This window comes from Enhydra lutris, unplaced genomic scaffold (genome assembly GCF_002288905.1).
Source record: "Enhydra lutris kenyoni isolate GAN:26980312 unplaced genomic scaffold, ASM228890v2 scaffoldscaffold38, whole genome shotgun sequence".
In the NCBI taxonomy this organism is placed as follows: domain Eukaryota; kingdom Metazoa; phylum Chordata; class Mammalia; order Carnivora; family Mustelidae; genus Enhydra; species Enhydra lutris.
The window spans coordinates 15577386-15592784 of record NW_019154122.1 but is presented as its reverse complement, the minus strand read 5'-3'; the positions used below and the strand labels follow the sequence as shown (position 1 = coordinate 15592784).

The 15399-nt window shown below is 48.2% G+C and overlaps 1 protein-coding gene across 2 annotated transcripts in view; it reads right to left on the bottom strand.

Moving 5' to 3' along the window:
- Positions 1-768, bottom strand: part of LOC111154694 (DnaJ heat shock protein family (Hsp40) member C11) — a 70105-nt gene extending 69337 nt beyond the window's left edge. For both annotated transcript variants that reach the window (XM_022514535.1, XM_022514536.1), the window contains exon 1: positions 652-768. In XM_022514535.1, the coding sequence (XP_022370243.1) occupies positions 652-723 (72 nt within the window). In that variant the 5' untranslated portion in view covers positions 724-768. The remainder of the gene's footprint in view (positions 1-651) is intronic.
- Between the last annotated feature and the right edge of the window lie 14631 nt (positions 769-15399).

Here is a 15399-nt window from a genome sequence, read left to right as displayed (position 1 = left end):
GGGTACCGCGGCTTCCTTGTCTCTACAGCGGCGTCCTCACCTGCGGCCTCCGAATAGAGGCTGTAGGTACCGGACGCTCTTTCCTGAATTTCTGGACAGCCACTCAGGGAAGAGGAGGGCACAAGACACGTGCCTCTGGGCCTGGATTCATTTCAAAAGCGGGACGTCCCCATGAATACTCGGGAACCCGACAGACGCCGCGGGAAGGTTCCCTTGTGGCCTTGACCTTGGTGCCCGAGACTCAGTTTCCCATTCTGGCGGCCAGGGGCGATGACACAGCCCCTCGGCCGAGGCAAGTCTGCGAGCTGGGCGCGGCACGGGATCCGGGAGAACCGGGAACCCCACTCCAGGAGCCTCTACCTCGGGGACCCCTTCCCTCCTGTGGGTACCGGAGCCTCTGGCCTTGCCAGGACGCGGCTCCCTGGCCGCCGGGAGCAGGGGCAGAGGCCGGCCGGGACACCCGTGGTGCAGGAGTCGAGGCGGTGGGGACCGCCCGGTCGGCGGGCGGTCGCGCATGTCGGGTGGGGTCACGCGGCCTCCCCGCCGGGTCCCGGCCGCCCGTGGCGGGGACGGAGCGGTGGCCGCCAGCCCGGCCCTCCCGAACCACGGGGCACGGCCTCCGCCCAGAGAGCGTCCCACCGAAAGCCTCACCTCCCTGCGCACGTTCAGCAACGAGTAATAGTCTTCATTGTCCAGCTCCTCCTCGCTCAAGGCCGTCGCCATCTTCGCAACCTTTCACCCCGCCAAACCGGCAAGGCCGTGCCCAAGAGGGACCGGCGAGCCGCGACCCCGACAGCACGGGCCCGCCCGGCTGCGCCACAGCGGCCCCTGGCGGACCGGAGGGGCGCCGCCGCCGCCCGCGCAACGCAGCAGCGCGGCTGCGCCCTGCGCCCCCGCGCGGTCGAGGGCTGGACGCGGCGGCCGGGGTCCGCCACGTGCTGCTCGCGGACCTAAATTTCAGCCGGCCTCCCTGAGGTTCACATGGGACCCGGCAGGGAGGCCGGGGGTGGTCCCCTCTGTCCCCTGAGACACCTCCCTTGTCCCCCGCGCTGGATCCCAGTGCGGGGATCATTCTGTCCCAAACAGCCCCGCCCAGGTACCCCACGCGGAGTCCACCCAGGCGGGAGACTCCTCGAGGCCCCACTGGCTGACTTCTCTTTGCACGGGAAACCTCCAAAATGGTATTTATTCCTGCTCATCCAGAACCCTGCCCAGAGGACGAGCCTCCTCAATGTCGGGTTTTTAAATTTTTTATTTAATTTTTTTTAATTGCCCTATATTTAGGAGCATCTGGCCATTTTTTCTGCTGCTTAACTGACCAGGCAATACCCATTGGGTTCCTAATAGAATTGCCTCTGGCAGGCATCTATACCTCCAGTCCCCATCCCAGAGCCCTCCTCTTGTAAATTTCTACCTTCTGATTTAGCGGTGGAGTCTAATTGATTTCAACCTGGTGCCTGCTGTTTGGTGCATTATTAAAGATGTCTCGGTTACAACCACCTAAATAATTTAAATGTCTTCGAAATGATGCCGTTATCAAGAGGAGGTGGACAGCAGAGCTTCCATGCTCTTGCCCCCTGTTTGGTTCATGCTGACCTGTACCAGTCCCTCATTATTTCTCAGGAACCGTTTGTTGAGCTTTGACTACCGATGGGTTTAGAACCATCCCTGTTGCCCTTCCTAAGCAGGTCTCCTGGGAAGCCCCAAACACCTGTCTGTGGATTTGAGAAGCTGATTTCTTTCTCCTCCTCATTTTTGGCCAGATGTTCACCATCTGGGCCTGTGTATGGTCCCTTCCAAGTTGCTCGGCCCTCTTAGGACCTTTTGGCGTGAGAGAAGTAGGTGTGCTGAGACAGGTTATTCAGGAGTGTGAGTCACTCTGGAGCTGACCTCAGCCCAGGTTGTGGAGGAAGAGCTATTTCTTCGGCTGGGCGAGACTTTTTCACAACAGCTTCCACATACGCTCCCATGCCATCCGCAATTGCAGCAATTTTTTATGGTCTTTCCTTTTTTCTCCTTTGCAGAGCGGTGATTAGGCCTAAGCTGCTTGCTGACATTTGCTGGTCTTTAAAAGAATTTCTTACAGAGAAGCTGGGGGAGAAAACTACGACGTTGAGACATTCCTTTTTTCCTTTGGTTTGTAGACATTAATTGGGCCATAATGCTCAGTTGGGTAGAGAAGTTCCTTGCCATCTTCCCTCTGCCTTGGAAAACACTGTAGGAATTCTATAAACGGAACCCAACATATGTTTCCGAGGGCCCAGGTCTGTGTTTCTATGATTGAGAATGACCTGGTTTTTATCGCCACTCAAACGAAATAAATAGTGACTCAGGGATGCTCTGTATTTGTCCCCTTCTGGGCGCACGAGACTTTGTATTACGGTTACTTGGAAAGCGAATGTGACAAATGGAAAATAAGCTTAGATACACCACAGGCCTGAGAGGGAATTTATTTTGGAGGTTGGCTGTTTTGTTTCTCCCTCCAAAAGCCTTCATCTCTGATGGGCGAAATAATGGAAAGCAGGAGCGGCACAAATTGATAAGTTACCACACCCATCCAGCCACCACTCATGCCTGGGCAGCTGCCGAAACTCAACCACATTAACTCACTGCCTTGCATTTTTGTTTTCTCTTTATTGGGTAAAGCCACAAAGCAATTTGTAACTTAGCTGCAAAGCCAAGCCTGATACACTTACATAATATATTTATATAGCTACGTGTGTATGTGTTATATATATGTACAGATAATCATTTTTGAATTCTCTCAGCTGTAAATAGAAAACATAAGGACATTTTCCTTCACCACCATTTGTATTCAGAATGACCCCAGAATATTTGACCTTCCCAGCACAACCATCAGGAAGCAAGCTTCCTCTGTTCAATGGCTTAATGTAGTTGTGTGTGTGGGGGGCTCCCTTCTAGTATTAAATATAGGATGCTCGGATTTGAATTTCAGATATGCAATGAATAATTGTTAGTATACATGTACTAATATTGCACGAGCATTTACATATACTAAAAAATTCACTGTGTATCTGAAATTAAATTTTTAAAAAAAGATTTTATTTATTTATTTGATAGAGACAGAGTGAGAGAGGGAACACAAGCAGGGGGAGTGGGAGAGGTAGAAGCAGGCCCCCCGCCGAGCAGGGAGCCCAATGCAGGGCTTGATCCCAGGCCCCCCGGATCATGACCTGAGCCGAAGGCAGACGCTTAACGACTGAGCCACCCAGGCGCCCTGAAATTAAAATTTAACTATTTTTACTTGCCACATCTAGCAACCTCAACTGGAAACCCTTCACTCCTTCCCCCTTTTCCTGAGTAATACTTGTAAGAGATGAGCTAAGCAGCCCTGACCCAGCGCCTTCTGCACTTGGGCTGAATCCATACCCCCTCTCTATAATTTAGGAGGAAAAATTTACCTCTAATCTTTTTATTATTCTCTTGTTGTTGAGTCCTGATTAAGATTCAGTGCTTGCTTGCCATTCATAACCTGTTCTCCCTTTCCTTCGTGAGCTCTGATAACCCTGTTCAGAGGAGTTCGGGGGGAAAAGGTTCCTTGGCTGAAGAAAAGAAGGGACAGTGTGCAGACACTCAAAAATTAAATTTTCTTGGGGCACCTGGGTGGCTCACTTGTTAAGCATCTGCCTTCAGCTCAGGTCATGGTTCCAGGGTCTCAAGATTGAACCCCGTGTTGGGGTCCCTGCTCAGAGAGAACCCACTCCCACTCCCCCTGCTTGTGTTCCCTCTTTCGCTGTCTCTCTCTCTGTCAAACAAATAAAATCTTAAAAAAAAAAAGAATTTAATTTTCTTAATGGTATCTCCTCCCTTAGCATTTCAGGGACTTGTCATTTACATCTTCCGCCAAGATGATAATTGTAGAAGGGTTGAGGCACCCAGAGGAAGGGCCATACCTGCTGTGTGGAGATCGTTGCTGAGGAAGCCTCTGGCGGGGATGGACTGGGGCTTTGCGACTCACCAGGTTTAGAACTCACCATCCCAACACAATGTGCATCTCCAAAATCTCCAGTCCAGAGCTTCTGCCTTTGGAACTCAGCATTCTACCCATAATGTCATCCACCCGTCATGCCAAGGGTTTGGGTTTTCCCTGCTGTTTGCAACTTTAGGTCCTTGGTCCCGGTGTGTTAATCCATCCTAATCCATCAGCTCCCTGCTGGGGTCCCCGTTGGATCTGCTTTCTTGGTCATTCGGTGATATCATAATCCTTTCACCTTTGGCTCTGTCTACCACAACCATTCTCAGTTTGGTTTCTCTTCCTTATCTCCCTTTCTGCACACCTCCCAGGCTGTCGGAAGTAGCTGGGGAAAGTCTTGGAAAATACAAAGTTGATGCTGTCTGACTTCAATGGGCCCCCAATGTTACTTGGCAACCCTATTACCTTCATCTCTTATTTACACTCTATAAATTCCCCACAGTGTCTACTCAGCTTATCTTTGAATTTGGAGACAACTCCAAATTGGGCACGGGTGTTTCAGCAATTTATAAGAAGGAAATGGTTTCCATTTTAGTGGAATTGACACTCTAAAGGGGGTTGGCGGGTGGTGAGGTGCAGACAGTAAACCAGTTAGTTAATAAAGAAGATAATGTCCGATGCTAAGGGCTACAAGTAAATTAAAACACAATAATGCAATGGTGGGACATGTCAGAGGGAGGGAGATCACATTAAGTGGGCTGGTTGGTTATGAAATATCTATCTAAAGAGATGATTTTGAACTGAATGATGGGAAGGACCCAGCTTTGTAAGACCTCCAGGAAGATCCTTCTGATGTGGAGACTCGGAGATGGGATGAGGTTTGGTGTGCTCCAGGAGCAGGGAGCAAGGCCGTGAGCACAAGCTGATGCAGGCTGGGGAGAGCAGTAGGAAAAGATGTTAGAGGAGCTGAGTCAGGACAGGCTCATGGAGGGTAGAAGTCAGGAATTTAAATGTTATTCCAAACATTTGGAACACAGGGAGCCATCAAAGGACTTTAAGCAGAGAAGTAACATGGTCCAGTTCCCACCCCACTCAAGGATTACTCCAGGGGCGTGGGGTTAGAAGGAACAAGAATGGAATCAGCCCCTCACCCGACGACCCCGTTAGAGGTTATGCAGTGTTCCGGGAGGAGATGGTGGTGGGCTTGCACTGAGACAGAAGCGTGGGGCTGGCAGGCATAGACTGCTCCTTGCACTGGTGTCAGCAGGAACTGCCGATAGGTTGGGTCTGGGGGATGGAGGCGGGGAAGAGAGACATCAGCAGTTACTCCTGCATTTTGGTCTGCGCTGCTAGGTAGTGAGACCATGGATGCTGTTGAGGAAGCAAGGGAAGATTTTGGAGGGCGTCACAAAGAGTTCTTTTTGGGAGACGTAGAGCTACGTCTTTGCTAGACCTCGACATGGAGGTGGTACCTGCTGCTTCTGCTTCCTTTCCACTCGCCCTTTGCACCTCTTGCCATCAGACCCTTGTTCCCATCATTCTTTAGAATTCCCTCCTCAAAGTTTCCGGTGGCTTCCTGAGCCCCAGATGCAGTGACATCTGACGAATGCAGACAGCCTGGACCTCAGGCAGCTGGTAACAACGTCGCCCCTCCTTCACTGTAAGCTCCCCACCTCTGCTTCTCGGTCTCTGTCTCTTGACCTCCATGTTTCTCTGCATCCAACCCCCTTTCTTCCTCTGCGATCTGGGTGCACACATCTCCCAGCCTTATGCCTCCCAACTTTCTTCATGGAGCATTGGTTCTAACCAGAAAGAAAAATTAATCTCTGAACCATTCTTGAACTTGTGCATCCTTTCTTGCATCTCTGAGCTTCCAGGAAGGGTCATTGACCTTCAGCCTAAAAAACAGCCTTGTGGAAACAATTTTTGGGGGGGGGTGGGTTGGGGGACTCTGCTGTTGAACAATGCTCTCGGCATTTGTCTATCTGAAAAGATCTTTATCTTCCTTTATTAGTATTAAAGGGTTTTTTCCCCTCAGGGCAGAGGAAGCTAGTTCGGCAATTATTTTGTTTTCCAGCACATGTTTCCAGCCTCACTTCCCTTCCTTCAGGCGTCTGCAGGTGCTGCTGCGAGGGGACGCTCTTGTTTCTTTGGGGGAATCTCAGTTAAGCCTGTTAGACCTTCTTAGTGTGTTCTGTATACTTTTTAAAAAAGATTTTATTTGTTTGCGAGAGACAGCAAGAGCACAAGAGGGACAGAGGGAGAGGGAGAAGCAGACTCCCCGCTGAGCAGGGAGCCCGGTGCAGGGCTTGATCCCAGGACCCTGAGATGAAGGCAGATGCTTAACTGACTGAGCCATTCAGACACTCCTCTGTATGCTTTCTTTAAAAAGAGATTTATTTATTTATTTATTTATTTATTTATTTATTTATTTGAGAGAACAAGGAGAGAGGGAGACGAGCAGATGCCACACTGAGCATAGAGCCTGATGCAGGGCTTGATCCCAAGACCCTGAGATCATGACCTCAAGATCATGACCTGAGCCAAAACCAAGAGCCAGATGCCCAACCGACTGAGCCACCCAGGCGCCCCATTCTCTATGTGTTTTATTCTCTCTTTTGTGTCTTCCTTCTTTTTATCTCTATGGCTTTGTGGATAGTTCCACATGAGCAACCTTCCACTTCTCTATGATTCTCTCATTTTTGTAAGTTTTCTTGACTACTTCATTGAGGTATAGTTTATGTGCAGGAAAATATGCATATTTAGAGTGAACAATTTTATGAGTTTTGGCATGTGTATGCCCATGCATCCATTATTATAATTAAGACGATGAACAAATCCACTGCTTATCATTGTAGACTAGTCTGCATTTTCTAGAATTTTATATATGGGACATACATCCTGCCCCATGCTTAGACTCTCACTGCAGGTGACCCTTCCCCTGTCCTCACTGTGGGCACCCCTGGTTCCTGAATGCCCTATTTCCTATTTATTTGTTTCATTCCTTGGCTTTGATGGAGTAAATCTCCCCTGTTTTTTGAGACCTTAGATGCCCTTATCCTACCTTTATATATGATGGTGAGTTTGCTAGGTAGATAGTTTGACTGGGTACAAAAATCTAGGTTGTAATGATTTTTCCTCATAATTTTAAAGGCATTGCTAAAGCCTTTAGCCTGTTTCCCAATGTTGTTGTCAGTAAGATGGATTCTGTTCTAATACCAACAACGTTGTAACTGTTTTTTTTTCATCTTTCTTTGGAAATATTGTTCTTGTTCCTGGTTTTCTGAAGTTCTGTGGTGATGTGCCATGTATGGTCTCCCAAAATTTATGGTGCTATGCAGTTAGTGGGTTCATTTCTGTCCATCACTCTGGAGAAGTATATTTGATTGCTTGATAACTGAATTCCACTTAATTGGGTTATTTTGTCTGTTCTCATTGGATCTATGTTTATTGCGATGTCAGACCTCTTGGACTAATTCCCATTCTTTTGTCTTTTTGATCTTTGTTGGAGATCCAACTATATCTACCAATTCTTTTATTGATTTAAAAAAATGTTTGTCATGATGTGTGTATATGTATATATGTATATAAAGATTTTGTTTATTTATTTGTGAGAGAGAGAACTAGAGAGCGAGCATCAGTGGGGGGAGAGGCAGAGGGAGAGGGAGAAGCAGACTCCCCACTGAGAAGGGAGCCCAACATGGACCTCAGTCCCAGGACTCCAGAATCATGACCTGAGCCAAAGATAGATGCTTAACTAACTGAGCCACCCCCGTGCTCCACATTATATTATATTTAAAAATAAATTTCCAGAAGTCTTCCTCCTTCCTTCCTTCCCTCCTAAGATTATTTATTTGAGAGACAGAGAGAGAACACAGCAAGGGAAGCAAGCAGGCAGAGGGAGAGGGAGAGGGAGAAGCAGGCTCGTTGAGCAGGGAGCCCAATGAGGGGCTCAATCCCAGGACCCTGCAATCATGACCCGAACTGAAGGCAGACGCTTAAATACTGAGCCACCCAGGCACACCTATTTTTTCTTTAAAATAGTTTCGTGCAGGCAGTGTGTTCTCTCACATATCTGAGAATGTATCTAAGTTTTATTCCACCTTCTCACTTTTTGTATTCCTCCTAGTTATTTTTTTTTCCTGTGTGTGTGTGTGCGCGTTTGTACTTTCCTCAAAGCTCTGGTGACCCTTGGCTGTCTATTCATGGACCTCCACATGCATGTTCAACACTACTCTTCTGGTGGGCTTCTTGGAGAGTTGTCAGGTAAGGTCCCCCAGATGTCAGGTCTGTAGGTCTTTTCTCTTGGCTGGACTGGATTTCCCAGAAAGGAGTCCTACTTTCCCTGGCTTGGGGTAGATAGAAGCTCCGCAGGGAAGGGAGTAACATTTTATTATGATACCCAGTAAGTAGTGATGCTCTGATGTCTAGACTCCAGAGCCTTTCTTGGTGAGCCTCACTGGATAATAAACCTCCTACGGGGTGGGGATGGGGGACTAGTTGCCTGCCTGGGTAGATGGGGGAAGGACACCTGGGGTTCTAAACTATCCTGTATGTAGACCAGCAATACCCCTGCCCGGTCTCCAATTCCTGAACCACTCCTGGATCCCGTAGTACAAACCAGTCCACTTTTCTGTTGTCACTCCATAGGTATTTGGCCGAGTGGAGAAAGCTGTAGTATTTTTGTCATGTCTTTTATCCCGTGTCATCTCCTCTCCCATGCATTATGTCCATAGGTGCTTATACTTGTTTAATTTCTTTATTATCCTTTTATTGGGATTTCTGGAGGGATTTTTGTCAGTTTTAATCCCAGTCTCTTTGTACAACATAATGTCCATTTGTACCACGTATATTCCAGTGACAAATTTCCATCATTTACACATTTATTTCCTCTGTTAGACCGTAAGCTCCTGAGGCAAGTGTTTGAAATAGTTTGTCTTTATATTTCCAACAGCATTGTGTGTCTTGCATATAATAAGAGTTATATATAATAAGTTACATACATGTATTTAATGTGCCTTGAAACCAAGAGGAAAGAGAGCTCAAAGCAAAACAAGATGGAAGGGGAGAAGCACAGAGACATTTTCATCCACTGATAGGCAAGGAGACAGAGCTCAGCCTGGGTTGCCAGGGATCCCAAGAGCAGAGCAGAGCCAAGGGAAGCCCCAGGTCTTTCTGGCTTGGGATCGATCAGCCTTCTCTCCAAACATCCCTGGTCTCAGTGCATGGCCATATAGTGTGGTTAGCTGCCCGTCTCCCTTCCCTGGAGAGCCAGGTGGAGTTGGCTTTGTCACAGAGGATGGGCGAGTGGGGATCTGTCGTGACCACAGAGTCAAGCCAGGTTTGAAGAAATGTCTTCTTTTAAATGAAGTGCCAACTTGAAAGAAAAATGTCTGGGTATTTTGTTGGTTGGGTGGTTATTTTATTATTTTTAAAAGTTATTTTTTACATTTTTTTTAAAGATTTTATTTATTTATTTGACAGAGAGAGATCACAAGTAGGCAGAGAAGCAGGCAGAGAGAGAGAGAGAGAGAAGCAGGCTCTCTGCCGAGCAGAGAGCCCGATGCGGGACTCGATCCCAGGACCCTGAGATCATGACCTGAGCCAAAGGCAGCAGCTTAACCCACTGAGCCACCCAGGCGCCCCTATTTTTTAAAATTTTGAGTAGGCTCCACAACCAGTGTGGGGCTTGAACTCAGGTCCCTGAGAGTAAAAGCTGCAAGCTCTACCGGCTGAGCCAGTCAGGGGTCCCTATTTCATTTTCTTTTGTTTTTACGTGTTTCTTTTCCCCCCCAAACAGTAAGAACTTGATTATCGAACAAGAGGCCCAAGGCTAGATGGTTCTGGAAGCAGACAGATCAGCTGCTCAACTATACCATGAAGGAGGAAGGCCCTTCCCATGTTGTTTCCATGTTGTTCCTGGTGTTCTTGAGGAGTTGGATCCTCTTACAGTGCCTGGATGGCTGCTGTAGGTCTTTAAAAAAAAATACAAGAATACTTAATCTTACAAAAATAGCAGGGATCCTTGTAAGGAGGGGGGATGAGGAGTTGTTTAATGGGTATAGAGTTTCAGTTTTGCAAGATGGAAACCAATCTGAAGGTTGGCTACACAATGAAGTGAATGTATTTAACCCTGTTGAGGGGCGCCTGGGTGGCTCAGTGGGTTAAGCCTCTGCCTTCGGCTCAGGTCATGATCTCGGGGTCCTGGGATCCACCCCACATTAGGCTCTCTGCCCAGCGTAGAGGCTGCTTCCCTTCCTCTCCCTCTGCTTGCCTCTCTGCCTACTTGTAATCTCTGTCTGTCAAATAAATAAATGAAATCTTAAAAAAAAAAAAAACCCCTGTTGAGTTGTACACTTAAAAATGGTGAAGATGGTCAGTTTTATGTTGTGTGTATTTTATCACAATTAAAAACATTTAAAAAATATGTTGGGAGTCTTGACCTCTTAACTTTGGGTGACTTTAAATCCAGAGATTTTATTCCTGATCTCACTGCCATCAAGAAAGCCAAGCAGTAAGCAGAAATGTTGCCGGTCAGTTAAAGATGGAAAGTTCTGGAACACAGCTGAGAGTCACTACTGCTCAAGGCCAACCTGACACACTGGGAGGACTCATGTTGCATTTCTGAATGAGTTTTCAACGTGATGGAGGCATGACTTCAGTTGCAGACAGTAGCTGGCCGAAGCCTTCATTCTTCAGTGTTAAAGCTAAAGATACTTCCAGAAGACCAGAGCAGGGTCTCCAACCACATTGCTATCACCATCTGGTGCTGGGTAAATTTCTTGTGGGGTTGTCCTGGGCACTGTAGGAAGCTTAGCAGCATCCTGGCCTCTACCCACTAGATAAGCAGTACCCTCCCTAGCTGTGACCACCAAAAATGTCTCCAGAAATCCCCTGGGGAACAGAGTCACTCTGATTGAGAACTCTGGGTTAGAGGTGAGGACACTGGTCATGAACCACAAGGACCCTCTTCTCCAACATCGGCTTTTCTTCCTGCAGGCACTCGGAGAAAAAATTTTTAGCTTCTAGAATTTGATGAATTAAAAAAAAATATTTAAGCTACCATTTATGGAATATTTCCTATGTGCCAGACATTGTGCTGATTCATTTAATTCTCTGATGTAATTCTTTTTTTTTTTAAAGATTTTATTTATTTGACAGAGAGAGATCACAAGTAGGCAGAGAGGCAGGCAGAGGGAGAGGAAGGAAAGCAGCCTCCATGCTGAACAGAGATCCTGATGCGGGGCTTGATCCCGGACCCTGAGACCATGACCTGAGCCAAAGGCAGGGGCTTAACCGACTGAGCCACCCAGGCTTCCCTCTCTGACATAATTGTTATTAGCTTCACTTGACTGAGAAGGAAGCTGGGCTCAGGCAGGCGTTTGTCCCAACCCCTGGAGCTAGAAAATGGTGAGACCAGGATTCAGACACAGGTCTGTCTCTGTTTATGACTGCCTTGATGTTTAATTGTTTTTTTCTCTTTTAGATTAATTTGTAAAATGATGTTTCAGGGGTCTTTGTGCGTACAGGGGGTAACGTCCGCTTTATCTTACACTTCCCTGGGTCATACGGTGTGAGACGATGTTATCGGGGACCCTCGAGGGCGGGGAATGTTCTGTTGTGCACTCAACGGCCCTGAGTCCCACATCAAGTGTCTGTGAGTTAGGGGATAGGTACCTTCTTGCATCCCTGGCGAGACAGGTGGCTCGGGGCCCGATGTTCTCCCCTTCCCAATCGGAATACTGCTTGAATATCCCTTAACCAGCAGAGGGCAGACCTGTGGTCCCAATTGAAAGCAGTGGGCAAAGAAAATTGTTCTTGGAGGTTGGGAACAGAGGGGAAAGGCTTGGGAAAATGGCAGCTGCATCCTTTGCTCGTCCAGAGCTGGGGCCGTTTTTAAAATATGTTTGTGGGCAGGGCATTTCCTTGTCCTGTCCTTTTAAAAAAATGCACCACCTCCTTTCCATAATGATAGTGTAAAGTGGAAAGACCCCCTTAAGTTTGCTTTCCCCTTCCCTGAGTTATCGCTATTAAGCTGATCTTGGTCTGTGTGACAGTATCACAGGACCAAGATCTGTCTCCGCTGGGAAATACCATTAAGAAGGAGACGGTTTTCCTCTGTGTCCTCCTAGCTGGTAGGTTCTCAGGGGCTTAGTGGGGCCATGTGTTCAGGTCCCAGCGTGCTACCCCCAGCGGAACGCTGAATCCAGAAGGGGACGGCTGCCTTCAGAGAGGACAGGTACGCCGGTCCTTATTTTATGAAAAAGAAAATTACCCACAGAACTTTTAGCCAAACTTCTATCTGGGCCGAACCTCTGATGAATTTACCCAAATCTTCATTCTCCCATGTTCACCTGCATGGAAACCGCAGGGAGGGTAAACAGAAACTTCAAGTTTGTGCCGTCTCCCGGAGAAGCACGCTTTCCCCTGCTGCCTGGCCCTTCTGCTAGCTCTTCGTAGAACTAGCTACGTGCCTGGCAGAGCCATATTCATCATGGTAAGCTGCTCAGGCGGAGGCTTTCCTTTCCTGTCGGTGTTACCACCCGCATTTCTGTCGAGTTGAGCGTTTTCAAAATCTCTTTGGAATCAGAGTGCTGGAACGTGGGTAATAGGAGCCTCTCTCCTTCCTCTTCAAACTTGTCTCCCTCTTCACTCCCGGACGTGCCTGATGACGCTCAAGGTTGTTGCTAAGCCTAGTACAATGGTCGTTTGGGAAGAAATCCAAAGAATGTCACAGATTTCGGTCTGTTTGATGAAGGAAGAGGAAGGCCCCCCTCTGAGCAACGAGTTTCCTCCAGAAACAGCCTACCTCTTGGATTCAGGGGTTGCACATGATTTTAGAGTAATTAGGTCCTTGCAAACTGCGAAAGGACAAAAGTTTCAAGGTGTGGGATCACCATGGCAACGACTGAAATTCCCTGCCTTGCCCAGGTTTCAGAGAGAGGAACTGGTCACGGCATTCCTCTGAAATTGTCCAAAGCCTCAAGACCTGCAGGGTCGCCCACTCAGGGCCAAGAATGAGAATTTCTGCCTCTCCCCGGCAAAGTGTCCTGGTATGTGTGGGTGGCGGGTAGAATAGTGTCTCCCAGAAATGTAATTCTCAGTCCTAATCCCTGGATCCTGTGAATATGACTTTCCTTGGAAAAAGGGTCTTTGCAGATGTAATTCAGGATCTCATGATGAGATTATCCTGGGCTTAGGGTGGGCCCTAATTCCAAAGTCCTGTGTTGTTACAAGAAAACGCGGAGGGAGATTTGAGGCGTGGACACACAGGACAGAGTTCCTGTGAAGACAGAGGCAGAGGTTGGAACTATGTGTCTATAAGCCAAGGGATGCCAGGGGCCACTAGAGGCTGGAAAAGGCAGGACTGGAGCCTCCAGAGGGAGCATGGTTCTGCTGAGACCGACAATGGGGACTTTTGGCCTCTGAAACGGTGAGAGATTACATTTCAGTTCTTTGAGTCCCTCCACGGTTGTAGCACTTTGTTACCGTGGCCACGGGAAGCTCAGATCATGGGTGACTTCTGCTCCCTCCATCCCATGCCTTTCTGTGCTTGAGTTCTAGCCAAGGAGCCTTACCATTGACTGGAGAGCTTACTTTCTGCGTAAGTAAAGAAGCAAAAAAGGGAAAGCAGATTTGGGGTGGAACATGCAGCCGGCTGGGTTATCAGAACCCACTCTGGGGTCTGTGGGCTCTGCCTGGGCTACAGGTGCTCAACTTGGGGACCCTGAGAGTGCCACTGTCCCTAACAAAAACTCTAGGTCCGGCTCCTTGGCCTGTCCTGTCTTTCCGACTGCCACAGGCTCGCTGGAAAGCTTGGATCCGTGCTGCTACTCCCTTCTCACTCTGGTCAGAATCCCCGTTCTGTGGCATCATGAACGGTTTCCATGGAAATGAAAGGTTGAGATAGAACGGTGCCAATGTGTGTCTGAACTTTAGAATTCAACAAGGGCTATTGTCTCTGCCAGCCGTGGGGTTTCATTCATTCCGAAGATGTCACGGGGGGGTTTTGGAATGTGTGTCCCTAACTTCCTGATTTTCTGCCATATTCCAGCCCACCTGGCTAATGCAATGTGGAGTGACAGGGGAGCACCTCGGGTCTTCACGCACCTCGCTCTTCAGGCTCTCTCCTAGCTTTGCCTGTGCGTGGAAATGTCAACAAGGAAGGTGAGATTTGCTGTAAATAACCAGATGGTCCCCACAGGATAGGCTGCAGGCGAAGAGGAAATCCTAGTGGGAGACATCGCAGCCAACACTTTACCAGTCGAAACTCACCTCTGGTTTAGGGCATCAGAACCAGCACCCAGAGGGGGAAGGCAGACCCAGGGCAGTGGGCTGGCCCTCATGACTTTGAGGACGGGGGCTGGGAGTCCACACCTGCCTCCTGCCAGTACCCGTGCACAGACTTCTCCAAGGGTCAGTCACAGGGAGAAGCAGACTGTAACCTGTCCCCTACCTGGCTCCTGGTAACTGATGTGGTTGGATGGAGGAGCCAGGGGCAGATTCCCAATCACTGGAACCCCGCACCCTCTCTGTACAGGAGACGCCACCAGCTGACCCTTACCTTAGACCCTTACCTGCCCACACCTTGGTAGGTGGGGTGACTATATATATATATATATATATATATATATATATATATACTTAAAGATGTATTTATTCATTTGAGAGAGAGAGCATACACACAGAGGGAGAGGGAGAAGCAGACTCCCCACTGAGCAGGGAGCCTGATGTGGGGCTTGATCCTAGGACCCCTGGATCATGACCTGAGCCAAAGGCAGATGCTTAACCTACTGAGACACCCAGGTGCCCCAGGGTGACCATATTATCATCCAGACCAGAGTGATTTTCAGAACAAAAGGTGCTGCTGTTTTTTTTTTTTTTTTTAAAGTAGGCTCCCTGCCCAGTGTGGAGCCCAGTGCGGGCCTTGAACTCAGGACCCTGAGATCAAGACCTGAGCTGAGATCAAGCGTCGCTGCTTGACTGACTGAGCCACCTGGGTGGCCCTGGAAGGAGCTGCTCTTAATTATATCAGGCCCAGAGGCACTATCTGGACTGTCCCCAGAAAAGAGGGACATTTGGTACCTTACCTTTAGGCCAACCTGTACCATGCTCTGCTAACGATCTCAGGGTTGACATGCCCTGTGACCCGGTGCTTGGACTGTGCTCTCTTTCTTTTTCTCCTTCCTTCCTTCCTTTCTTCCTTCCTTCTTTCCTTCCTTTTCCTTTCTTTCTTCTTTCTTTCTTTCTTTCTTTCCTTCCTTCTTTCTTCCTCTCTTCTTTCCTCTCTTTCTTTCTCTTTCTTCCTTCCTTTCTTTCTTTCTTTCTTTCTTTCTTTCTTGACTCTTACATATTACCCACACCAGTGCTGTCTGATGGAATTTTCTGCAGGGCTGGGAATGCTCGGTCTCTGTGCTGTCCGATATCATAGCTACTAGTCAAATACAGCCATCGGGTGCCTGAAG